Raw genomic sequence first — 26,888 nt, 5'->3', positions numbered from 1 at the left:
TATATATATGAAGGTGGATAAAGTTGTAAATGAGCCCAAATGGCTGTCAGGTGTCTGTCAGACAGCTCAAGATAATGAAGGATTTTGCTTTTAGCTGTTTTGTGAGTCACGCCACCATTCAACAAACCTCATGTGAGGAAAATTATAGCTTTGTAGACATATTTTCCAAGAAAAGATGTGATAAGATCCATCCATCCATCCATCCATCCATCCATCCATCCATCCATCCATCCATCCATCCATCCATCCATCCATCCATCCATCCATCCATCCAAAAAATGTGCTAAAATGAAAAAGAAAACACATATTGTGCTCGAAATACATTATAGTCTTCAAAGATTACAAGTAATAAAGCGTGACAGTTTGGTTGACTGAAGTTGGAGAAAAGGTTCAAAATACCACATATGCATTTACTGACTATTGGTTAAAGAGTAGATTTCCCTTGGAAACAGCTTTGGTCTCATGAAAATAAATTAGCAGATGTCTATTGTATGCCTTTTAGATTTTCTTTCTTAAAACACATTTATAAAGTATTTTGATGTTCCTTGTAGATCATTTTGATTTCTTTTTGGGTCCATTGCTACATTTATTGGCACCGTTTACTGGTGAAAGAGTAAAGAGTATAATGGCAATGGCCACAACTGCTTTTGCCTGTGCATGAATGATCCATTAACATAAGAACATAACATAAGTGAGTTCAAAATGAAATTGCATTGTAATGTTTTATATTTTCCAACTTGAAAGGGCACCTTTGTGTTGTGTTTGCTGACTTCTATAGTCAGTGCTGAAATGTGAGCCTTGTCTTCTGGCACTCCCAAGTAGAGACAGCTACAGTGAAAAGGAGACCATTTACATCTGGATTGGATAGAAATTCTTATTATGTGTTTATATTTACAGTCGACAAGGCATTAAATCCATCTTTGCAGGAGAAGCTGTTTAAATGCACATGGATTAAAGAACAGTTTTCCAGTTAACTATTGCAGTATCTGTTTTAAATCAAACTCAGTCACATTTCTGGGTGGTCGGGTTCAGTTTTCTTTGTGCATCTCCCCTGTCTGCTGTGCCCAGAGCCTGTTCTAAGTTTTACGACTGTGATTTTTGAGTTAAATTTCCTGCAGCTGCCTTAACTCAGCTAGGATTTGTTTCTTTTAAACGGGCAAAGATAGAGCAAATCCCTTAACTGTTTCACATAATTCACTAAGGTAAAATTAGTTCCATCACAACAGAGTGCTATTTTGACCTGGAAATATATATATATTGTTTTATCTAAATTTTGATTTTGCTAGTTGCATGTTTTCTTTAGAGATCTGCATTTTTATAATATTTTTAGTATTCACACAAACTAGCGAAGCAGTTACAAAGGTAGCGGCATAAATTTGTGGTTATGTTTCATATTATCAAACTAGTGGCAGATAATCTGCACAGTATGTGCTGTGAGTTTATGTAATGTCAAAAGGGCGATGAATGCAGAAGCATTGCTGGCAAAATATGTGATTAATTATGTAATTGCTTTGAGATAACAAAGATGAGAAAAGCAGATGGGACATAAAAATTAACTTTATTTGTCTGTCATCCTTCGGCAGGGATGGGTGTGTCTACAGTTTCAGCAGCACGTATCCTGCGAGGTCAGAATGAGGGCGGGTCTGGGGAAGAAACGGAGCTGGCCATGGACACCTTCCCATATGTCGCCCTCTCTAAGGTAGTGACACAAAGTAGAACTGCTGACATAGAAATGATAAAAAAGTTTTAAAAAAATCTTAAAATTTTCAGTTTAAAATATCCTTAGGAGGTGTTATCACCAAGCTTTAATATTTGTAAGTAAGTCGGCACACCCGTTTGTAAAAGAAACCAACTAGTTTTTGGCATGATTCGGTTAACTTTTGTTAATCTGCTTTTTGCTGGCTGAAATTTTGGTTTCAGTTTCTTTGTTTGTTTTTTTGTATGGTTTTCAAATTTCAGGCACACCTTGACTTGAGCCCTGACATAATCTTGAAACGGTTTGTTTTGCATCTCACAGTGTAGTTCATCTCAGTCTACTGAATCTGATTTGACCTTTTGGAGCACATTGAACTCTTTGAGGAGTTGGGACAGAAAGGTGGAATGAGTAATTATGAAGGATTTGGGTTAAGTCTGCCAGACTCCCAGCGGAACCTTCTAACAATTATAGTATTCTGTGAGACGTTTACTGAAACTACAGCTCCTCCAAAAATAACGTCCCAAGTATTTTTTTTTTCTAACTATTTTTAGACGCTTTGGTAGTTCAGTCAAGGGAAGGAAAAAAATTGTCTGAGTTGGTTATCCACACTCACTTAGTCCATATTTTTTTATTAAATGCCAGTGGTTTAAAATAACCAGGAGTTTCCTTGACATTTCCAATAGCAAAGAACTCTAGTCTTTCCTTTCAAAACACATTGTCCATTAGCTCCCAAGGAAGCCATTAAAGCTCAGTCATCTTTTATTCTTGCTGCTGTATAACCATTTTTCACTTATTCACATTTATCAGGCAAAAAAGTTAGTTAAAAGTATGTTTCTTTAAGGTGCTTAACAGTTTTCCAGGAATTGTGCATTAAGCTCTTTGACCATTGCTATACCAAGTGGAAAAGAGCAGCATAAATATAAGTAAAGTCATGATTCCTACCAACACACATTTAACTACACAGTGGAACATTGGCAACGTTGTTCTTCACATCCCCTGATTGTCCAGGGGTATTACTTGTGAGGTGGCTGGAAAATCTCACATTTCCAGAGTTACTGCTTCATTAGTGTTCTCATTTCCCTCTCCTCTGAAACAGCTCAGGAAAACTGCAAGGTTGCTAAGTTTAAAATGACAAACTAAAGGTGAGCATGCAAAAGCATAAATGCAATTTTACTATTCAGACTTGCTTTAGCCAGCAAACTCCATAATAGAATACTAATCACTTTCACAGAAGAGAAATGGTAAAACTTTAGCTTTGCAAATGGAAAATCTGAAGTAATTTACCTTATTTACCACCACAGACACACTTTGAGTATGAGACTGTGAAGAGAGAGCTGTGCTAAATTTTAAGCGCACACATGCATGCATTTAAATCTTCCAACTTAGTTTTGGCTGCTTAGTAAAATTGCACTGTTCATTATGAATAAAGAGAGAGAAGATGAAAAACAGAAGTGGCACTTGGCTTTCCAACAGCATGTTGCATCTTGTCTTTTAATGAGCATGCACTGCTACGTAAGTTCTTAAACCACAAAACTGAAAGAGATTTAAAGGATTTTGTTAATTCACCCTTTAATTAAAATGCTGACAATAGGCTGTAAGTAGTGATCACAAATTCTGGGTCTCGCATCGCTTTCTAGGCAAGTTTAATCCCTAAATTATTGTAACTTGAGCATTGTGGAGAGGTTGAGTATTTATTAATTGTAGTTTGCTGTCTCAACCCACAATCAAGACAGATTAAATCTTTGTGATAAGTATACATATATATTTTTTATTTACTCGACCTTGGAGATCTTTACCAAGGAGAAGTAACATTTGATTATTGTGAGACTCTGGTGTCAACACAAGGTGCTGTTATTGCTTATGTTGCATTGTATTAGTTGCATATTTGTTCTGAATCGTCTTAAAAGTAAAGCAAAAAGATCTGTATTTCCAAAAACATATCCTGAACATTTCAAAATATTTAGTGCATATTCACGCTATGTGTTGCTGTTTTACAGCGCCTTAATTGTAAAGTACTTTAAAATGAATTTGATCTATTTAAAGGGATCCACGACTATTTAAGCATGTTGGCCTTAAAATGTTAGAATTTACTTATTGACCTAAAAGTGGTGGTGTTTTCTGCATAAGAACTCACAATTACTTCAAAGATTGCATATCTTCATTATATTTTTCAAATAAGCAGGTTGCCTTTTTTTTTTTTTACCTGCACAATGCATGCCAGGCGGCAGAAGACGCGGTTATGTTAAAGTGTGGTTCAAGTCTACAAACAAAAAACAAGAATTCAAGGAGGAGGAGGTCAACGAGGGCAACCCACAATCATAAACCGGCCTCAAAGGTTTCATAAGCCGTTTGATATGAGATATCTGCTGAAACAAAAGTGACCGGCTTGTAATCGACTGTGTTTACTATAATAGCTAGAGCTAATGCCACTAGGAGGAGCTAACTCGAAATTAAAATCTCAATGGATTTTCCTGGTGACATGAAGGTTAATATGAAATAATAAAAAAGGACACTGGAAAACAATGAATGCGTGTTAAAAAATGTTGATAAATCATACAAGGGTGTATTTTTAGACCGTGTCCACTTTACATTTATTTGTTCAATTGTGTTCTGTTTCTGAAGACCTACAGTGTGGATAAGCAAGTTGCGGACAGTGCCAGCACGGCCACGGCCTATCACTGTGGGGTGAAGGCCAACGCCAAGACAGTTGGACTCAGCGCTAAAGCAGTGGCCTATGAGTGCAACACTACTTTTGGAAATGAGGTCTACTCAGTACTACGACGTGCGAAAGCCCAAGGTACACGCAGTAGATCACTAACAGTGGGTGTGCTTCATCTTGGAAAGGTCAACCAGTTGAAACTGCACTCTTATCTCAAGATACAAATTAACCATACTTACCTAAGATGAAAAATATGTGGGGTTAAACAATCATCCGATAAGCATGTGGTGTCACTTATTCTGGTTCTATGCAGTGGACAGGAATAGCTGCAGTGGTCCACTTCTGTAGTGGTCATTTTGTTCATTTATGAAAATAAAACAAAAAACAGATATATTTCTGATTTGAGTATGTCTCTCTGGGTTGTACAGGTAAATCAGTGGGTATTGTGACCACCACACGTGTTCAGCATGCCTCACCAGCTGCAGCCTATGCCCACTCTGTCAGCCGCAGCTGGTACAGCGACGCAGACCTTCCTTCCAGTGCTCAAAAACATGGATGTGTGGATATCGCTACCCAGCTGGTCACCAACTTTGACATTGATGTATGAAAGAACAGCTTATTATCTTCCAACATATTCTGAGACTGATTAATTATGGTGACATTGGTTACATGTAGGAACTGCTGAGCATATGGCAGAGTTAATTTTTAGACAATGTGAAATCTATAGAGTGTACCATAAGGCTATGTAGAGACATCAAGCAAACCTCTGATCTCCAAAACCCTGTGTTAAAGTCAATAGCAGTCACATTAAATAAAATTAACAGCAGGTAACTGTTAATTTTTCCTCCAGTTCAGGTAGCACGGTCTCTGCAATATTATTTTTAAATGGAAGGATTTATGGTGGCTGAAATTGCGTACCCTTAATGCAGTCAGCCATGTTACTCTTTTATTGTCATCTTGAGAAAACATCTATGCTCGCAAGTTGTGACTGAATTGCTTTCACTGAATATTTAGATTTCATTTTCATCTTTAAAATACTTGAAACAACAGGCATGCTAACAAATTGGCTTATTCAATAGCAACATTATACAGCAAATGTTGCTGTAAGATTACTAAAAGTTGAGAGCAGTCAGTTACTTCAATGCGGATCCTTTAAGAAACACCGTAAGCAAAACCCTGCGTCAATATTTGGAGTCACACACATATGGATGGCTATAACTACCTCCCATATATATTTTAAAAATGAATTATATTTTTTTATTTCCTGAAGCTACTCCTTTGCTTGACGTAGCTTGCCAAATAATTTCTACTTCCTCCTGTAGATGTTTAGACTAAAAAGATTCTAACTTAGAACTTGTACATGTTGCATGTTGTACACCACGTGTTTTTTGAAGCTGTACGGATAAATTCTTTAAAAAGTGCCTCCATCAACATTTTGCCATGTGATTTTCTTAAAGGTGATTCTTGGGGGAGGAAGGATGTACATGACACCAAAAGGCACTCCGGATCCTGAGTATCCTACCTCCTCTTCTCGTAAGGGAAACCGCAAAGACAAGAAAAACCTTATTGACGTGTGGTTGAATGCTAAACCGGTAGGGTTAATGAGCATTAGCTTGATATATTACCTTCCATTTTATGGACTTCTGCTACTAACATATATGTGTGACCATGGATTTGTTTTTCAGAACAAGAAATCACTGTATGTCTGGCATAAGAAGGAGTTTGATGAGATAAATGTGAGAACTACAGATCGTCTGATGGGTGGGTGTGCAAGTAGTATATAACATCTTTATCTCTAAGTATCACCTTTCATCTTTACAGCTATTTAAAACAGTAAATTTGCTTTTAACAAGCATTATCAGGTCCAACTATAGAGATAAAGACTCAAGGGTGCATTTCTTGCCGTGATGGTGCATTTAACAGTAATCCAGGTGCAGCTACCAAGAGTACACAATCTTTATTATCTTATTATCATGTTGTCCTCTGATATGTGAGGAGTTCAGACTCTTGAACTTTCTCACTGATCCTATTTTAAATGTTTTGTTTTTTTTCCCCTGTGGCCTTTCTTTTCACAGCTTTATTGCTTCTAAACAGAGCTGAGTCTTTACTGTCTCCAACTGTAAATCTCATAATGCTGAGATTTCACACCCTTTTATTTGGGTCTAGGTCTTTTTGAAGCAAAGGACATGAGATTTGATGTTTTCCGGAATACCACACGAGACCCATCTATTGTGGAGATGACCGAAAAAGCAATTCAAATCCTCAAGAAGAATCCAAAAGGATACTTCTTGTTTGTGGAAGATGAGTATCATGGGATTGTTGTTGAATGTAAAATCAAAACAAGAGCTCAAGAAAGCACTTATTTGCAATGTTGTACCTGAAATAACACAGAATCCTGATTGTGCATGATCATGTGCAATTGTTGAAATTTGTTTTTTCTGTGTTGTATTACGAGGGAGAATTGACCATGGACACCACGATGGCATTGCAAAACTGGCGCTAACTGAAGCTGATATGTTTGATCGTGCAATTGAACGGGCAGCACAAATCACCGATGAGTCTGACACACTGACAGTGGTAACTGCGGACCACTCTCATGTCTTTACCTTTGGTGGTAACACACCTCGAGGGAACCCCATTTTTGGTATGATTCTAAGAATAGCTACTTTAATGCTGTTCATATTAAAAGTTGTGTGAAAGTATACAAAAAAAAACAAACATGTAAGACCAACACAGTTGTTTGCTGAAGACTATAAAATGTTTACCTACTCTTGGGTTTCTTAGCTCTACAAAGTCCTGGGTAAAGGTTATTCAAGTTCATTGTAATCTGCTTTCAATATGACGTCAAAGCATATGTAAGTATCGAGGAATACCTTGCATGACAAACATTATTCACTTTCCCACACAATGATTCAGGTCTGGCGCCAAAGAAAGCAGATGACGAAATGCCTTTTACCAGCATCCTTTATGCCAATGGCCCTGGTTATGTGCATGTAAATGGAACCAGAGGGAACATCACAACGGTGGATTACTGTGAGTCCAGGCTAATGGTTTTCAGATGCAGCTGCTTGTCTCTACTGATCTGTGTACAGACAGTTTTAACTGATGTGGTTATGGCTGACTCATGCCTGAGTTTGTCTGGAAAACAAAGATGAAATATAATGCATTCATTTCATTGTGATCTGTTTACTTTTTCCCCGCATAACCCTTTGCATTTATGTAACTGAACTTTTAAACTACATTTGCATGTCTTTGTGACACATTGAGAAGGATGGAAATACACATGCATTTTAAGTTATTGCACGGAATACCTTTTATAGCCCTAAGTTTTGCTCACCATTTCTAAATGGACCAGTATTACTTTTTGGAACAAGTTTTCATGTCTAATAGCTATACACTGAACCCAACTCCATATGGAATTTGATTTTAAAATGTATCCATCTGGAGAGGCAGGAAGCATTGCAAAAGAAATACATGTGCACTTTGATGCTTTTATCCGCAGCAACGCAGTGAAATTACAAAGCAACAAGAAAGAAAAGGGCACCAGCATGCTTTTCCAACCATCTGTGCCGCTCTACAGAAAAAAATTACTTTATCTGAAGTGTAGAAAAGATTGTAGTATTTTTAATCATAATAATTTCAAAATACTTTATCTCACTTCCTGTCCAACATGTGCTTCTTGTATTTTAAAAGTCAGGCACTATTTCTGCATTTTCCATCAAAGGAACTTCAATTATCTTCTGGGGCTTTGGAAAGCTGTAATTAGTTTTGTTTGAGTAAATTATGGAAGCTTTGGAAAACCCTATCTTATGGGCCAAACTACAAAAAAAAATGTATGAGGCAAAGGTAATTACAGTATTAGTGCAAAAGCAGGAAAAATAAATAAAAAAAGTCTTAACGACAAGGGCAGTAAATCTAGGATACTCAGTTTTCAGTTATATTTTATTTCATATTGTAAGGAACATTGGGTAAAATAATATATATATATATATATATATATATATATATTAAACACATAAACATTCTACTTTTAATAATGTATTTCTAATTATGTTATTGACATGAAATTCACAGCAGGAGTCAGTCACAACCCAAGAGGGTTACACAAACTTTTTCACACAATCTCAATGTCAAAATGTCTTGTATAGAGAAACTACTGTATTTGTTGTTCAGGTTGTTCAGGTATGTTATGTAATCTTGTAGTTCTGGTGAGCTCTTATATACACTCTGCTTAGGTCTTCTCATAGATTTTTTTAAGTTGGATTTGACTAAATTGATTGACTAGGCAGCTGTGTTTTTTTTTTTTTATCCTGAGACCACTTGAGTTTCTTTACTGTGGTATCATTGGGTAGTTGAAATATACTTCATTCAGATTCTTATTAGTAATTTTCTGGGAGGTTTCCCCTTTCTTTCTTCCTGCTAGTTACATGAAGTGTGCCTGTACCATGGGCTAAAAAAGTAGCCCCACATCATGATGGTCACACCTTCACACTTCACATCTGAAAGTGTGGACTTATTGTGCAGTGCACAATAAGTTCACTGCACAACTTATTGTTACATGAAGCAGTGATATTTAATGAGTACAGGTTTGGATCTAATATGACCAGACTATATGTTCTTAATATTTAATTGGCTTGTTTGAAAGCTGTATAGAAAACTTTTCACAAGTTTAAACACACTTTTTCTTCAGAGGTGGAGTTTTGCATAGTGAGTCTGTATAGAATGTCTTTCAGTTGAGTGCATTAGTTATTGTTTTAAGCTAATTAGGACTCTGAAACACTCAAACATTGGTCATCAGTTAGGACTAAAATAACAGGTTATGAATTTGCAATGATAATGTTAGTTTTGCTTTCAGAATACAGATAAAATCTAACTATTGTCCTGATATTCTATGCATTTTATACATATTTTGTTCTGTTTAATTCTTATTTCTTCACTTCAGCTTATTTTAATGACCTAATTTATGGACTAATTTTTGTGGATTTCTTGGATATGGGTGTTGGGAATACGGTGTGAATTTCATGCCAATGTGGCAATTAGAAGTACATTTAGGGAGGAAAAAAAGTGGATGTGTTCAATATTTATATTACAAAATGCTGCTTGCTGGTTTATATGTAATGGACACTAATAGAAGTATTAAATTACATTCATTTTAACGTATTAAATATTTTTGCATTTTGCACTTGTCTCCTTGCAGTGGATGAGGAGTACATGCAGCAGGCCGCTGTACCACTGGATGCTGAGACACACGGTGGAGAAGACGTAGCCATCTACGCCAAAGGTCCCATGGCTCACCTGTTTCATGGAGTAAAGGAGCAGAACTACATAGCACATGTTATGGCCTATGCAGCCTGTTTGGAGCCATACAGAAACTGCCCTCCTCACCATCACAGCCATTCCTCAGCTGGGTGTGTGAACAGACATTTAGGCCTTTTGGTCAACATGCTTGTCCTTCTTTGGTTTTTAAGATGACCTTCATCCACACACATACATTTGAACTGTTACGATTATTTGCATGCAGTAAAACAAAGATTATGGATTAAGTGCTTTCAGGTAAATATGCCAACAAGCCCATTTTGTGCATGGGCTGGAAAATCAGAGTGCATGGATAAACACTGACAGTACTGTATTTATTACCAAAAACTCCCTGGATCATGTGGTAATGATCCACACACACTAGTGTTTTTGCCATAGATTTACAATGCAAGTTTGAGCACGCAAGTGTTAACTAATCTAAGCTGCCTAGCAATAAAAAATAGAGCACTGACAGCTTGTTCACATGAAAATATGCAAAGATGAACTGTTATTCTTTTGTAAACTGAAACAGTTTTTCAAGAGACGATTAAAGACTCAATAACTCATCCAACATTCCAATTGATCAATGTACAAGTTCAAACAGACTATAAACTTGCACTGACTTGTAAGTTCATGATTTAGTGAGATGTTTTCAGAGTTCTTTATTTTATGCCATGGACTTACATGAAATAAAAATTTACTGTGTGCATAAGTTTTTCTCTAAATAACTTGAAGCCAACAACCAAGCTGGGGGCCCTTTGTGGTACATCTGTTGACATATGTACATTTACTGAAGGAAAACATACATATGTTTTCCTTGAAAAAAGTCACCTTTTTCCTGAAAAAAGTGACTTTTTTTCCTTCAGGTTTAATTTACTTTTGATCAAGTAAATTAAACCTGAACTGTGAGCTGTTTTGGCATTGTGACAATATTAAATGACCTTCAATGAGCCAATTTAAAACGTATCTTACTTGGTCTCCTATGGTCAATAAATAAATATATATATGAGTGTGTGTGAGTGCGTGCGCACGAGTGTGTATGTGTGCAATACAATGCAGTAATGCAACAATATATGTAAAGAAACATTGAAACATTTTTTTTTCTCACTTGTATTTACTATTCAATAATTACTACATTCATTTATCATAAATGCTGCCTCAGGAGTTCTGTTGTGGAATTTGTTTTTGTCAGGTACTATGACTTCATTAATCTGATGCTGAATATATTATCTGAGAAAAAAAATTCCACCATAATCCCCTCTTTTGATTAGGAAATATGTAATATTTTAATATTAATCTCATCAATATTTATTTTATCTCGACAGTTTAGTTTTTTTGCAGCAGTGACCACAGCAAGGCTGGTAGAAGGTTCCTTCTGTCTTTTTCTTCTGTCAGAAACTTTTCCATTTCTAGCCTGAGGAGCAAAGCAACTTGATGAATGTCACTGGAAGCCAATCAGAAAAATGAAAATGGCAACAAAAAAACTCCCCGAATTTCTACTTTGTGGGACAATAAAGGCTATTTCTATCTTCTGTCTCCATCTTGAATAATTTATTTTAACTTATATAAAAAAGAATGTTTAAATCTGAAATTTTATATATATATATATTTGTCCCTCTTTTATCTAAATCTTTGAAACTCCCATAACGCCCCCTGGTGGCCCCCACTTTTAAAAAACATTGTACTAGAGGACAACTGGGTGTCCTTTGCTCAACAATAATAATAAAGAATCTAAATCTAAGCTATTTTTAATGGATAGACAGAAAAAACAAAACAAAAATGTATCCCATTGAACTAGATAGAAGAGAATTTAGGTACTAAAATCTTTAGTCTGTATTGTAATCACCCATCTAAGCAGCCCTGTGTGTGTGCATACACATACATTTATTTTGTAACATAAAATTGTTTGCAGAATATTGTACCAGAATGAAGAAAACTGAATGAACTACAACCTACTTTGTTCCCTTGCAGGGTTTCTGTTGCCTAGCTCCCTCACTGAGTGAGAGATAGGACAGGTATAATATACATAGTGCCAATGAAGTAAACGTAACAAAACACAGACCTTTACATGATGCATATATTCTAGAATAGAACCCTATTCTAAACACTTTTTTTTTATTTCGGGCCACATAGATCAACAATGCCCTAAAATGATTTTGGCTAAATGGATTGATAAAACTACCCAGTAATGAACTGTTAAAATAAAATAAAATAAAATAAAATAAAATAAAATGTTCTTTCTGCACAGACTCACTAAGCACTGACTATGTTACTTTGCAATAGCAGGTATTTCAATATCACACCAACACTTTTAAAACTCAAAACCTTTTTGATGAGTTTGATAAAAAGGTTTTTTTTTTTTCAGAATCGAGTTCATTGGGAGGAGTTAGTGTGTTCTTAGTTGTTGTTGCCAGGGGGCAAAAAGAAGGGGTTAGTAAAGGCATCAGACATAAAAAATAGCACGTTTTATCATAAGGATAAAATTCTAAGAAACTAATAGTATGTTGAAGTTTACCAGAGTTTTCTGTTGTATGCACTTGAGATAACCAGGAACACATATCATTTGCAGTGAGTTTTTACAGGAATAAATATCATTACAGAGCTCAAAAACTGGTAATGCATTTATTGGAACCAATTAAGAATTAATAAGAACCCCATATTTTGTGCCATCAATTAGTACTAAACTGATTAATACTTTACTGATATCTGATACTGAGTACTAAGCACAATATCTAAATTGAAAACTACAACTCTGTAAAGATTCAGAAAAGTAACAAGCCATAAATAATAAAAATCTTGATGAGTTAAAAAGAAGATGCTTACACTTTTATTGTCGAAAAAACTGTTGCATGCCATTTTGGCTGCCTTATTGCCATAAAAACTAAAATAAAACAACATACAACTTTATTAATTACATTTGATTTCATCGACAAACTATAATATAAAATTAAGAGTCTGACTATTAGAATGTTTTGGGTGAGTCATGGACAGTTCCCCACCTGCGTGTTCTTGTTTATTAACCATAATCTTGTTCCTACATTGCACGGCATGCCCATGTGCCCTTTGCTCCTTCTGCAGGTATAAAGGGAGTTGAGGTAACTCACAAGCAAAGGTTTGTTAATTTACCTACAGCCTGCACAATGGCAAAGACACAGAACCTCATTTTTGCTGGATTATTAATATTCGTATCAACTCAGAGGACTTTGTGCGTTAACGGTAAGAATATCTATTAAATTTTGAACTAAGAACAGTTCTTAAAAATTGCGGAAACCATGCTGAAATATAATAGGACGCTTGTACAAAGAAATACAAAGGAAAACAAATATAGGACATTACATATCGATAAACCAAACTGTTTTATGGCTTAATACAATGACAGTGATTTTCAGGTGAAAAAAATAAAATAAAAAATTGTAAACAAAATAATGTGACATATTTACATGTAATAACTCTGCAAGGTCATATTTGACTTCTAGCTTTGTTGCTTTTTTTTAATATTTCTTCCCATAAAATATCAGTTTGATCAAACATTCATCCTTATCCATTTGTTATTCTATAAATAAATACTTGTATCATATCCTGATGTGTTTATCCTAATGGCAGAGGAAGAACTTCATGCTGAATACTGGAACAACAAAGCGAAACAAGCCCTTCGCACTGCACTGAATGTTCAGCCTAATGTGCACAAAGCCAAAAACCTCATCCTGTTCCTGGGGGACGGTGAGTCTTTTCTACCATTAAGGAGCCTTTCCTGGATCATCTGGTTTTGTTCCTTTTACCTCAGTGTATTTTGTCAGTCCAATAAAAAAAATATATTGCGTTCTGAGGGAGCATGACTTGGAAACCACTTTTTCATGAGCCTTTAACTAAAGGCAATGCAATTAAAGTGATACCATAAAATGCTGGATGGTGTTCTGAGCATGGTGAGAAGTCCACCATGCTCAGATGACGTGACAGTCAGGTTTCTCTAATATGTAACAATTTGCTGTTAAATATTACTAAAGAATGCTATAAAGAAACAGACTGCACTTACTGGTTATATATAATTGGATTTCAGCCAACATCATATCATATCATCATATCATGGTCATAATTCTGATTGTGCACAAATTGCAAATTTGCAGTGGCATTATAGAGTTCTGATCACAACATAAGCCACTCCTTCCTGGAAAACATGCTGATTGTGGCATGTTCAGGGCTTTATCAGGGCATGCGATTGATCATAATGCTTTATTACTCTGCAATCTGGTATGTTTATGACAACAAATCATGTTGTAAATAAGCTCTTGTAAATTACTAGATGATAACTCTGTATAAAGAGGAATCAGAAGAAGGTTCCAGTATTTTATTGTACGTTTACAATGCAGAGAAAAAGAATTGTGAATATTTAGCCCATTGTCAATCAATTTCTGGAGTTCAACTGTTGGACAACAAGTCATTAGTTTATGTTGATATAATAAAGTTTTCAGTTCTGAAAGAATAATTAATAATGGTGGATTTCATACTTCACACACGTCCCACTGTCTGTGATTGTGTGTGATTGTGTTCACTGTCATTTAAATTCCCACATCAGCCAAGTCTTATGAGGTTCACAAAGTACAATGTTAACCTGGCGGCATTTGATTCTGCTTTCAGGAATGGGAATAACAACAGTGACAGCTGCCCGGATCCTCAAAGGCCAGCTGGAAGGAAATTCAGGAGAGGAGGGAAGTTTGGTTATGGATACATTCCCCCACCTGGCACTGTCTAAGGTCAGCACTCTCTGACAGCACATTTTGACTGCTCAGGACATGTATCTAAAATGAAAAGAAACACATTATTTAATGGTGAAGCAAAATTATCTTAATGTCTTTTAAAATGTGAAAATAATATTTTTCCATGAACGAAGGAAATCTAGCTTTTTACACTGTCAGAAATTCATAAAGTTACTATGTTGATATTTTGATGGTATTTTGCTGGGGACAGTGTTACTATACATCCCATCTTTTATGGTTTTACTTGGTGTGTTCTGTATACTACACACTCCAAATTTGACATTATGATCTGAAGAGAATTCATTGACCTTCTGTAGTCTTAATCAAGTGCATAGTAGACAACTTGTAAAACAAATAAATAAAAAATATTGCCAAACAAACACAGCATATTATCACATAAGAGTCTGATCTGGTGATGGTGATTGCAGTCCCCCCTTCCAAATATTTTGTGTGTCAAACTACGTAACTAACAGTTGGAAAACATATATACTTTGAGCTTGTCATGGGCCCTCTCAAGCCTTTGATAGACAATTTCTATTTTTGATTGTTTTTCTATTGAATGTCTTCACATTTGAAAGCACTTTAGATAATCCAGAATTATTTGAATCTGATTCTTTGTACATTTCATTATACTTATAAAATATATTAATTCCACAGTGTTTTTCTCCAATATTTGATTCCTGCAGACCTATAACGTAGACCAGCAGATGCCAGATAGTGCCGGCACGGCGACGGCATACTTATGTGGGGTAAAAGCCAACTATGGGACCCTTGGAGTCTCAGCTGCCACTCCACTGGGTAACTGTAGTGCTACTTTTGGCAATGAAGTCACATCAATTCTCCACCGTGCCAAGAATGCAGGTAAGCACCATTATCTACAAAGTTTGGCCACCATATCTATTTGTCAAGAAGATTAGTTTTAGTGTGCCTGAGGCAGTATAAAAGGCAGGTAAGCAAATTAATCACCCTGTAAATTAATTTTGTAGAAATGTTGACAAAATGTTAAGAACATTGTTGTTACAACAGTCTGACAACTACCATGTTTGTTTTAGGAAAATCTGTTGGAATTGTCACAACAACGAGAGTACAACATGCTTCCCCTGCTGCAAGCTACGCTCACTCTGCAGACAGAGATTGGTATTCTGACTCTGAGCTCTCTAAAGAAGCTGTCCAAAATGGCTGTCATGACATTGCTTATCAACTGATTCACAACACAGAGATAGATGTGAGTTTTAATTTATGAATCAGTTCCTTATGGCGATGTCCATCAAGTCAATAAATACAATAAACCTCGTTGGATAGTAACGGAAATGTTTACAAAACCAAATGTCAACATAGCTTTCAGCAATTTGACTTATATGCTTTTTAAATACTTCATGTATTATTCGACTCCTTCCTCACTCATGTTCTTATTATTTAATTCAGATCAATTTAATTCAGTTTATTTATTAATCTTTTTTTTAAGTTCATTTATGTCACTAATTCAGTCCATCAAGAAGAATTTATTATTTAGACGTATTCTATAGTCACAATGTTTTCAAGCCTTTGTTTCTGTTTTTTATAAGGATTTTCTGCTGATAGCAGCAAAAACACGACATTAAAGATTAGAATATCACATCAGACTGAGAACAGCGAAAACACAATTTTAATAGTTTTAAAAATGACTATAACCTTTGTCATCTTCTTCAATGCAGGTCATTCTGGGTGGAGGTCGTGAGTATATGTTACCAAAGGACACACTGGACCCAGAGTACCCATCTAAGACCGGAAACCGGGAAGATGGAACAAATCTTATTGTTGAATGGGCTAAAAACAAAAAGGTAAATTTAATATTTTACATCTACATTACTTGATTTGAAGTATGGTGTTCTAATGTAGCGTAAACATATTTGGATTTTGTACATCAGCTTATTTTATTTCAAATTTTACTCATCTGTTTGTTATTTCAACTTGCAGAATGCTAAATATGTTTGGAATAAGAGTGATTTTGATGCTGTCGATCCTCGAAAAACAGACTTCCTCCTAGGTAAGTTCTTATTAAGCACTCTAAACCAAAATAAAATAACGGCATGGCTTGGTTAAATGTTTTCTCTGGCCAGTTTTGTGTAGATGGAGGATAGCTAAACAGTCATTTTCACATCTCTCCATAAATTTGATTCAAGTCTGGAGTCTGGTTTGACCATTCTAGGACTGCTAGTTCGCGCTGCTGCAAAACATCCCCATAGCATTATGCTGCCATCACCATACTTCAATGTAGGGGTGTTATTAGGATATTTAGCTTTAAATTATATTTTAAGAAATGTCCTCTCTCTCAGGTTTGTTTGAACCCAGAGACTGTCACTACGAGCTGGAGCGGGATACCTCTATGGACCCTTCGCTAACAGAGATGACAGAAAAGGCAATCAAGATTCTCCAAAAGAATCCCAAAGGATATTTCCTGTTTGTGGAAGATAAGTATAATGATACACACCCAAAATTAAAAAAAAAAAACTTTTCTCTTTGTATTGCTTTTGAAGTTTGTATAATTGCATAGATTTGTTGCATAGATTTATGTGTTAATGCCCCTTCTTATCAATGTATTATTTCATTTTGTTTTTAATAAACCCAATATTAAGTAATCTGCATTTAAACCTGTAGACACAAATTATTCTGAGTGGCGTTAGCTAGTTTTAAATGAACTACCATTTACCTAAAGAGATAGCTTAGAAATTTTGATGTCAAGTTCCGTTATAACATAATGAGTTAATATTGTACCTGCAGTAGATACCACTCTCTGCAACAATTAGTGTCCATCCCAAAAACTTGTGAAAATGTCCCAATTCAAAGACCACATACACCCCATACAAAGACCGCAGACCGTCCTGGGTTCGATTCCCAACCTTAAGACATTTGCGGTATGCTTTCCCACTTCACTCTCTGTTTTATAACTGTCAATAAAGGCCAAAAAAATCTTAAAAAAATAATAATAAATAAATAAAAAATAGAAAAACTGACAAATGGGATTGTCATGCTTATGTGTCAGTGTGCTTCTCTTGAACTTTAAGGGGGAGAATTGATCATGGTCACCATGCCACTTCGGCTAAAAAAGCTCTCCATGAAGCTGTAGAGTTTGACCGTGCAATCGGGCGAGCAGCAGAACTCACCAATGAGATGGACACATTGACTGTAGTCACTGCTGACCACTCCCATGTCTTTGCTTTTGGAGGATATTCTGCAAGAGGAAACCCCGTTTTGGGTAAGATATATGATGAGAAAATAACATATTATATCAAAGTTAAAGTAACACAATGTTGTCCAAATTTGTATTTTTAAACAAAACACCGATGTGTTCTGCAATCTACAGGAGTTTCTCGTGCACTGGCCATGGACAAAAAGCATTTTACCACTGCTGTTTATGGCAATGGACCAGGATATCAGATAGTCAATGGAACTCGCCCTGATGTGAATGAATCAATTTCATGTAAGTACATGCTGATTTTTGTAAAAAAAAAAAAAAAAAAAAGCCAACCGATTTGCCTAAGAGACTGACATGTTACATTTTACATAATGCACATAAACAACATGAAAACAAGAGTCAATTTAACCAGTAAAGTGAATGTGTGTGTGAAAGGGTGAATTTAGTGATAATTTAGTGTAAGTGTTTTAGAATCCTCTGGGCTTGATGAGCTACTTTACAAAAACAAGCCATTTACCAGTTGTCTAGGCAACATGTTAAAGACTATTTGTACTAGAAGAAAAATTTAAAGTGCAAAAATTGAAGTTTACTTATTTCCAGTAAAGCCAGCCTTGTCACCTGTATGTTCAGCTTTTGACTCAGTTCAGTTGTTAATTATATCATCATTACTCGTAAACTCAAATAAACATTTCAGTCAGGTCACGACATAAGATACACATAATGATGATTTATGGCCATTTTTATCACTGCTAGATAATGTTTTACTTCCAAGTATGTTTTCCGAGGCTTCAAATATCCACACACACACAATGGAAGGTTTGCCAATTCTGTATGAGAAAATGTAAACTTAATGCAGACCTTTCCATTTTCCTCACAGCAACAAATAACTACAAACAGCAGACTACAGTCCCTCTCAGTTCAGAGACCCATGGTATAGAAGATGTGGCCATCTTTGCCAAAGGACCAATGTCTCACCTTTTCCACGGAGTTCAGGAACAGAACTACATTCCACATGTCATGGCTTACGCCGCCTGCATAGAGCCCTATGAAGACTGCCAGCTACTCGAAGGCCACAGTGGAAGAATTCACTCTAGCCTGCTTCTTGTTCTGATGGGCCTGCTGCTTACCCTGTGCTCTGCCTGAGACCACAGTCCCAACAGGATTTGCTAAGACGTTGGAATTAGTCCACAATCTTTTATTTTGGTTGAAGTATAAATTATTATTGTTGTATTGCATTTCAATGTTATGCTAAGACCTTTGCAGCCATTCAGAGTAAGGCATTTTTGTTCTGCATTCGAGGTGAAAAACTATTTCTATTAATGCCGAATATGGAAGCTGTGAATCTGAACACTTTCATTTGTATCTAAAATATGACTGCGATCCTTTTAAAATTCTACTTAAAATAACTTACTTTGTTTTCGTGTTGGTCTGTCAGCTTGTTTAAAATATGTCTTACCTCCATGAATAAACATAAAATGAAAATAAAATAAAAACTGTTCAAGTTAACCACTATGTATGTGGTTTTAAAATTGCTGATATTTTCTACTGTTATTTGGCAGGTTTTATTGCTAACTGCATGTCTTATATGGTAGACTTTTATATATACAGTATAAAAAAACTTATATTCTGACACAGTTATGGAAATTATGCTCAACTTTTCCATGAAAGTTGGTGTATTATAAGCTTCCTTCTCAGCTTAAAGGAAGCTTAACAAGTTACACAAATGAATGATGTTGCAACAATTTTGGCTGAAATTCCAATGTTTAGTAAGAATAACAGCATCATGGCAACCTTTTTAAAAACTGCTTACTTCCGTGACATCAACCAAACTCACTAAATATAACTCACCTATATGTAATAGATTAGCATCCCACAGTTAGTTTTTTCTATTTGTTTTGATATTTTGCTGCACATTTTTTTATAAGTTCAATTCAGTTCTCTTTATTTGTATGGCACCAATAGACAACAAATGTAATTTTGAGGCACTTACAGAAAAAGTCACTCAAACATTCCAATAAATCCTAGTTTTTATTGCAGTACATTAAACTGTGAATGGTGATGGAGAAACAGCTTCTTTTTTGAAGTGCGGAAGACGCTGTTTACAAATTGTCCAATCAGAAGAGCCCGTGGGCGGGACTTCCGCCTTCTTGCTTGGAGGGAACTTTAACCATCAAAACAATAAACGCAGGTTTTCTGAATCTGGGTTTCGGATTTAAATTCTACATTATTTAGGGTTATAAAGCTTCCTAAATACTTTAGCTAAATAATAGACGATTAAACGAATCGCCTGTTATTTGTTAACTAAATGCATAACAAACTTAGCTAAACATGTGTATGCATTACGGAGTCGTTTCTGCAGAATTAGCCCTATTAGCTAACGTTTGTTGAAAAGTTTTCCTCCGTTTTTTTGATCATTTTCATCATGATCTAAGTAGAGAGACGTTGCAAATAACAGTGTAGTGTTGTGCAAGCAAACATCGGTGGTCATGGATTGCAGCAAGAGGAGGCTGGCAAGTCAGTTGTGCGTCGCGGTGAACGATGGAGATTCCAGGTAGTTAACAAATATATCCAGGCTTTTCTTGTTTTGTTCGGGCATGTCCTGAGTTGAAAGAGACGCAGCAGACGGCGGAAACTCGAAGTATTTTGGATGCTGGATTGTGTTTTCGAGTTGTTTAATGCTGAACACCTCTTTAACAATTTTTGTTAAGTGATCGGCACTTTTTCATATGTAAAGTTTGATTGGAGTACTTTGACGTATAATAATAACAGCGGGTGTGCACATGCGGTGGCTGAAGTAATTGTATCGTAATATGTGATGATTGTGCAGCTGAATAAACGTTAGTCATCAAGGGCATGCTTCCATATAATAAACACTGCTTAGGTAAATGCATCATATCTTTAACTTTTACTAGTTGTCAATCAGTTCTGGAGTTAATATTTGCAATAGCATTTTTTTTTTTTTTCAAATTTGGTGATGCAAGTAGGTATTAAAGCAAAACGGTTATCAATATTAAGAATCTTTTTAGTTTTCTTTGATAATTTGCCAGAGAGAAGCCACCCATAATAAGCCAAACACCGACATGTACCTATTGTATGTTTAAACGAGTAACTTTTAATATTTTTTTTTATTTGTTCTGCTTTGTAGGAAGATGCACAACTTTTGGATAAATAGAATGTTTATTATCATGTTTTGTTTGTGATATATTATTAAATCAATACATTAATTCCAGAAAGAAATGTGTTTTGATCCTTTACAGATCTGTGCAGCTATTCCTTTCCAAGGGTGCAAACCCAAACCTGGTGGGTAGTAAAGGTGTGGCTGCAATACACCTGGCTGTCGGCAAGGAAACAGAGAAGAACATTCGCTGCTTGAAAATGTTGCTGCAGCATGGATCTGACCCCAATGCCAGGTATAGTTTCATTCATTGAAATTAAAACATGTACCGTTTTACCAGTTTACAGATAACAGTTGAATTACACCTATAATCTTGTAAACAAATATATTCTAGTAAAGCATACGTTGATTACCTGCATTTCTCTTAGATCTTCTGATGGCCTGACTCCTCTTCATGTTGCTGCTCTTTGGGGATGCTATCAAAATCTCAAGCTGCTCTTAATGAATGGAGGGAACCCAAATTTAAAAGATAATGTAAGTCTTTACAGTTAGACAGATTAATTACAGCTGTTTTAATACAGAGATGTTGGGCAAGTTTATATCTTAAATTGCATTGTATAATAGTTGATGCCAGGGACCACTTGTGATGGAAACTCGCTTTACCAAGTTTGTATGAAGATGAACACGTAGGCCGCTGCACTTACAGTAAGCAAATATAATGCAATCAAAACTGGGCATAAGTGAGCATATTGGTTCCTCTAATTATGATATTAGCTTCCATATTTATTTATATGATTAGAGTTTAGTTATGTAACATCTATTGTATTGTTGAGGCATCTTTTCATGTGCAAATCATATTCATTTTGATAAAATTCAGTTCTTTCCAGAAATATATCACACTCAAATTAATTATAAAAATGATCCTATTGTGTAGTCAGTTAAGATCATACAGTTGTTCTTGCAATAAGCTCCTACAAAGCCTAGCTAACAGTATTAAATTGTTGACTTACCAGCAGTTCTTCATCTAGAGCAAGTATCTGGGGACTGTGGAAAGAAATGGCTTCCTTTAATCAGGGAGAGAGTCCTAGCAGAACCAGGTTCAGTGAGAGGTCATTCCCTAGATGAACACAAAGACCCAGTTCTGCTTTTTATGGAAACGGACAAACACAGAGTATGCATTATGACCTCAAATTACACCGTTTTAGAATATTAATACCATTTAAATTCACTCAACACACATCCTTAAAAAATATTGATTTGCTTTGCTCAGATATTGATCTGAGAGCTTTTCTGTAAAAATGTCCTTATGAATCCTGGACTACTTCATATGGTCAGAGTATCTCCAGATTACATTGTACAACAATGGCTCACTCCTGAGGTGTCTGCATACACCAAATGACGAGTGTGACTGCCAGGAATTAGAAATTTTTAAAGAATAAATATTTCATTTTGCTGTAATATTTAATTTATGTAATCTGACCATTATTGTCTGTTTATTTGTGCAGGAAGGGAACACAGCAGCAGAACTAGCAGAACATCAGGACAATCGGAAATGTGCCTCTCTTCTTCATGAGTACCAGTCCTCAGCTGATACTGAAGAAGAGGACTTCCCTCAGTTTCAATACTGTAATATATGTTACCTTGTTGCAGACTGCTGCAAAAATTGTGGACTTTGTGGGGTCGTTTTGTTTTAAAATACTTCCATGTGAAAAAGTACATTCTCATACATTTGCAATTCTTTGTGTACAAAGAAAAAAAAATCATTCTCATTATTATTATCATCTAAAAAGTAGTTACTTTTAACAGGTGAAGATCAGCACGTTCACATTACTATTGTCATCATTATTTATTTGAACTCAAAAAAGCCAAACTGCTGAAACAAAAGTCTACCATTAATAAGAACATAAGAGGTAGCATCTCATTGCAGTTTATTTAAGTATCCAAACAAATCTATAAAATAAAATAATGTTAGCAGTTTATCGTGGCCTATAAATCAAGAATGAGTAATAAAGTAATTTAAAAACAAAACAAAAAACATCTGTAATCAGTTGTTATAGACTATGATAAATAATTAATTTAGAGTGAAATGGTAAAGTCAGTTTTCACATTCTTTTGAAGAGGATGTGCCAGCAGATTCAAAGTCAGGCTAGAAATTAATTGTTAAATGTAATAAATAAACCAATGATTAGCTGACCTTTCCACCATATTGGTTGCCATTAGCAAAATACTGCAAAATGAATAACGTGAAAATGTACACAGTGTGGTTATATGCAGGGACTTGAAACTGTTGTGATAAAAATGTGTGTTTTCTTGTCACAGCTGTGTACGCAGACCAGACTGACACGTCCAGCTATCCTGAATCAGAATACAGTTTCAGTTCCCGCTCGTCCATGATCAGTGGTTTTGGTGAAGTCCCACTGAGCAGCACGAGGCGTTCATCCTTTCTCAACTTGTCTAACATGAACGGAAGACCAAGTTGCAGGGGAGTATCATTTAATGGGCCTTCTGTGCTGTCGAGCACTCGCATTTCTGCTGCAGGACCTGTAGCTACAACGGCAGCTCCGGAAAATGATGCCTTAAGTTGTGACGATGGATCAGTCACAGAAGATAATGAACAGGCGGCTTCAGCTAACGCTCCTTCAGAGTTTTTATCCAGGCGAGCCAGTCGGAAGAGTGTTAGCTTTAGAAATGTGGATGACTATTTCCCAGTTTTCAGCCCGGAAACCCCCAAACCGAGCACTGCTGCTGACATCAGCCAGCGCACGGACACTTTACCCTTTGACATGTCTGAATACTCAGACTTTCTAGATTCTGAACGCTTGGCTACGGTTTTACCACAGCAGGGGATCGACGTCACATCACCGGACCATGTATTTGTCTTCTCTAGGGAAAGCAGTGAGAGCACAGAAGAGGAGCTAGAGAAAACAGTTATCAGTCAGTGTGCTCTTGAACTCAGTGATGACGAACCAGAGGGGCAGAGCGACAAAGATCCACCAGTGAATCCTTCTGAACAACAAGAGCAGGCCCATGTGGGCAGCAGCAGCAGCAGTGGGACTTGCAGCAGTCATTACAGTAGCTGTGAAAGTGACCATTACACCAGCTGTCTGGATGCTCCTGTACCCCTAAGACATCCTGTGTTCCCTCTTGAAGAGGAGGCTGAGTCTGATACAAGGACCAAACAGGATTCTACAGACTCTGAAAGTGAACTCAAAAAGGGAGATAAAAATATGTTAAGAGTTCAAGCAGAACCCAACAGAGAATCTGAAACTGTACAGCCTTTATCAGGTTTGCTTGATAAACTGACCTTATCGGAAAAACAACATGAAGAGACGGCTATATTGAAAGCTTCTTTTGGTTCTTTTTTAAGCACTGCAAGAAAACTTGATGGGGTCAGGCAAGATGCTGAGTCATCAGAAGAAAATGGTGGACTTCAATTTACACCCAGCCCTTTTGTGACCGGCAGGACGCGGTCTAGATTGAGCCGCTGCTCAATGAGAACAAGCAGAAACCCTGAGAGCGTGTTAACCACATCTTCTTTATTTGACGATACGCTGCCAACGCCAGTTCGAATGTTTCGGCAGACGCCAAGGTGTCAGAGCAGCGGGCATGGATTCAACTCGCCTTACACACCTAGTCATACGTCACGCCACTTGGAGAGGTGCACTGAAAGAGACTCGCTACCCAAGGACAGCCAAGACCCCCAGTCCAGCACTCTTACAAGTCCAAGTGTCAGCAATAGCCAAGCTGATACTCTTATTCTACACAACAGCGAAACTGATTCTGTTGAGGGATCACAGTCTTTGGATGACACGGTCATTTTAGACAAGAACCAGGACGACTCGGTCGCTGCTTATGAAAAAAATTTTGCGGAGATTATTCTCGCCATCAGAGGACAGAACAGGCATCTTCCTGAGGATGAGGAATTTCTAACGGAGGATCTTACCGGTTCGGATGAGGCAAAAGTAGCTCATCTGGCAGAAGAAGATCAGGTAGATGGTTTTAAAAACGATGACTGTTGGATTACTGAAGACTACGGCTCAGAGTCCAACTCTGCGTCCTCTTCGTCCACCTCCAGCTGTTTTTCTCCAAGGACATCTACGGAGGACACTGACCCTCCACATACTCCAGGTACCGGATGCACCCCGAGATACAGCATGAGCCGGCTGTCGAGCCGTCGGCCACAGCGCTTGGCAGACCTGTCTTTCACTCCTGGGGGGCGTCCAGTAATCCAGAACCTGGATGAACCAGTGGAGTATCTCTACACTGACACAGAGCAGGGCCACAAGCTCATTGAGACACACGTCCCACCTACGTCAGACACCTCACTCAGCTCCGGCACAAGTACCAGCATCAGCGACGAGACCGTTTTGTACGACTGGCGAGCTTTGCAAACTGAAACAGAGAGCAGCAAAGGGAAAGAGAACCTACAGCCTGAGATGCGGGCTCGGGAAAAGGAAGATGATAAATCTGAGTGCAGACTGTTGCCAGAAACCAGAGGAATGACTGACAGGGAGCTGAGACTGAGGCTGGTGGAACTGGGAGAGAGCCCCGGTCCTATCAGCAGCCAGACCAGGCCAACTTACCTGAGGAAGCTCTGCCGACTGTTGCAAGAGGAAAACTGCAACACACAGAGTGACAACAAGCAGTCCGACCAACGGCAGAAAGGTTATGTTTATTTTCAGATATTACATTACATTAAGTGAAGAAACATTCAGGAGAATTTAAGCGCGTAATGTTGCACCTCGTCATTCACAGATGTTTTCTTCTTTAACTTTACTAGCTTTAGGGTATAGTCCAGATCTCTGTCGGGTCCTGAAGACTTTCCAGCTGCCCAACTCCCATGGTGACGAGCAGTCTCTGTGCCAGCAGTTTGACCAACCGGATCAAAACAGGAAGTGGAGGGAGGGCATCATCAAGTCCAGCTTTAACTATCTTCTTCTTGACCCGAGGTGCAGTATATTTTTTGCTTTTTGATTTCTGGTGCAGTCCTTTTGCCTCGCAAAAAGTTTTTGAAGTTTCACAGTTTGATAAGTGTTAACTTGTTTTCATTGTTTTGAACGTACGTGATATAGACTCCTATACCTCTTTTGGAAGTTTTATTTTTGATGTTTTTGAGTTTCTTATTATTATCAAAAAAATCAATAACAAAGCAAATGTATAAAAAAAGAGACAATATGACAGTATAAGATGACAATTGGATAACAGAGTAAAAATGTAGAGGGTTCACAGTATTTCCAAAAATATTCAAAACAAAAATGTGTAACATGATGTAATTCTTTTTTCTTTTTTTTTAAAGAAACGGGGAACATTTATCTCCCCTGCTGTTACACTATGTTGTGAATTCCAGTTACGTTTAGGGATGCAAAATACTAAATACATAATAAATATATCATTTTATTTTTTATTCCACTGGAAAACCACAATAGATCAGATTACTTTTCATCAGTCATCATCTTAATTAAAACTGAGCCTCTAAAATGGTTTTAATCCCTGATTTGGGTTTTATTGAAAAAAACAAACAATATGTAGTATTACATCTTTTTCATTTTCTTTCATTAGAGTGACAAAGAACCTCCCGTTCCGCAGTCACACCATGACTCCTCAGGAATGTTTCCAGACTTTCATCCATGCCATATTTTACGTGGGCAAAGGAAAACGCTCCCGCCCCTACAGTCACCTGTATGAAGCTTTAGAGTACTACCGAGGGGAGAAGACCGCCAAGGTAACTCTACCCGGACACCTCTGTCATGTAAAATTATGAGGAAGTTTAACCACGGCGGAATCAATAGGTAACAGGGCTGCTTTTCATCCCTTTAACAGAAACTCTGTCCAAAAGTACAGCACATTCTCCAGGTGTGGACCGCCGGACAGGGAGTCATCTCTCTGCACTGCTTTCAGAACGTCATTCCTGTGGAAGCATACACAAGAGAGGCCTGCATGGTGGAGGCCATCGGTGAGTGAGGAGCAGTCGTAACTTGTCGTTGATAATCACCTATGTGCGATGTCAGACCCAGACCGGGTGTTTGATGTGACGTCCTTTACCCACCCGCATGCGCAAATCTGAATATGAAAATATAGATCTGAATATATGGTCATATCCTTGAAGGTTTGATTAAAAATAATTACATCGTAGATTTTTAGGAGCCTTTAAGTTGAAAATTGGTTAATAGTGTTGAGCGAAACTATGTTTCCTC

The 26,888-nt window shown here is 36.9% G+C and overlaps 3 protein-coding genes across 3 annotated transcripts in view; all 3 read left to right on the top strand.

Moving 5' to 3' along the window:
• Positions 1–10,216, top strand: part of alpi.1 (alkaline phosphatase, intestinal, tandem duplicate 1) — a 16,052-nt gene extending 5,836 nt beyond the window's left edge. Inside the window, exons 3-11 of the mRNA XM_015034231.1 lie at positions 1,584–1,699; positions 4,319–4,493; positions 4,784–4,956; positions 5,813–5,947; positions 6,041–6,116; positions 6,522–6,656; positions 6,808–6,999; positions 7,272–7,388; positions 9,553–10,216. Coding sequence (XP_014889717.1) covers positions 1,584–1,699; positions 4,319–4,493; positions 4,784–4,956; positions 5,813–5,947; positions 6,041–6,116; positions 6,522–6,656; positions 6,808–6,999; positions 7,272–7,388; positions 9,553–9,827 — 1,394 coding nt within the window. The 3' untranslated portion in view covers positions 9,828–10,216. The remainder of the gene's footprint in view (positions 1–1,583; positions 1,700–4,318; positions 4,494–4,783; positions 4,957–5,812; positions 5,948–6,040; positions 6,117–6,521; positions 6,657–6,807; positions 7,000–7,271; positions 7,389–9,552) is intronic.
• A 2,550-nt stretch (positions 10,217–12,766) lies between these two features.
• On the top strand, positions 12,767–19,158 carry alpi.2 (alkaline phosphatase, intestinal, tandem duplicate 2). Its single transcript, XM_015034210.1, has 11 exons — positions 12,767–12,866; positions 13,254–13,370; positions 14,286–14,401; positions 15,091–15,265; positions 15,457–15,629; positions 16,099–16,224; positions 16,361–16,430; positions 16,720–16,854; positions 17,448–17,639; positions 17,748–17,864; positions 18,457–19,158. The coding sequence occupies exons 1-11, from the start codon at positions 12,791–12,793 to the stop codon at positions 18,720–18,722; spliced, it is 1,563 nt and encodes a 520-aa protein (XP_014889696.1). The 5' UTR covers positions 12,767–12,790; the 3' UTR covers positions 18,723–19,158.
• A 551-nt stretch (positions 19,159–19,709) lies between these two features.
• Positions 19,710–26,888, top strand: part of LOC106948510 (uncharacterized) — a 13,480-nt gene continuing 6,301 nt past the window's right edge. The window contains exons 1-8 of the mRNA XM_015034230.1: positions 19,710–20,130; positions 20,837–20,989; positions 21,123–21,228; positions 22,200–22,320; positions 23,014–25,359; positions 25,475–25,643; positions 26,254–26,416; positions 26,515–26,647. Of these exons, the coding sequence (XP_014889716.1) occupies positions 20,066–20,130; positions 20,837–20,989; positions 21,123–21,228; positions 22,200–22,320; positions 23,014–25,359; positions 25,475–25,643; positions 26,254–26,416; positions 26,515–26,647 (3,256 nt within the window). The 5' untranslated portion in view covers positions 19,710–20,065. The remainder of the gene's footprint in view (positions 20,131–20,836; positions 20,990–21,122; positions 21,229–22,199; positions 22,321–23,013; positions 25,360–25,474; positions 25,644–26,253; positions 26,417–26,514; positions 26,648–26,888) is intronic.

This window comes from Poecilia latipinna, unplaced genomic scaffold (assembly GCF_001443285.1).
Source record: "Poecilia latipinna isolate Pla-1442-1.1 unplaced genomic scaffold, P_latipinna-1.0 Scaffold291, whole genome shotgun sequence".
NCBI lineage: Eukaryota > Metazoa > Chordata > Actinopteri > Cyprinodontiformes > Poeciliidae > Poecilia > Poecilia latipinna.
The sequence above is the reverse complement of the archived record's forward strand: the minus strand, read 5'-3'. Positions and strand labels throughout refer to the sequence as shown.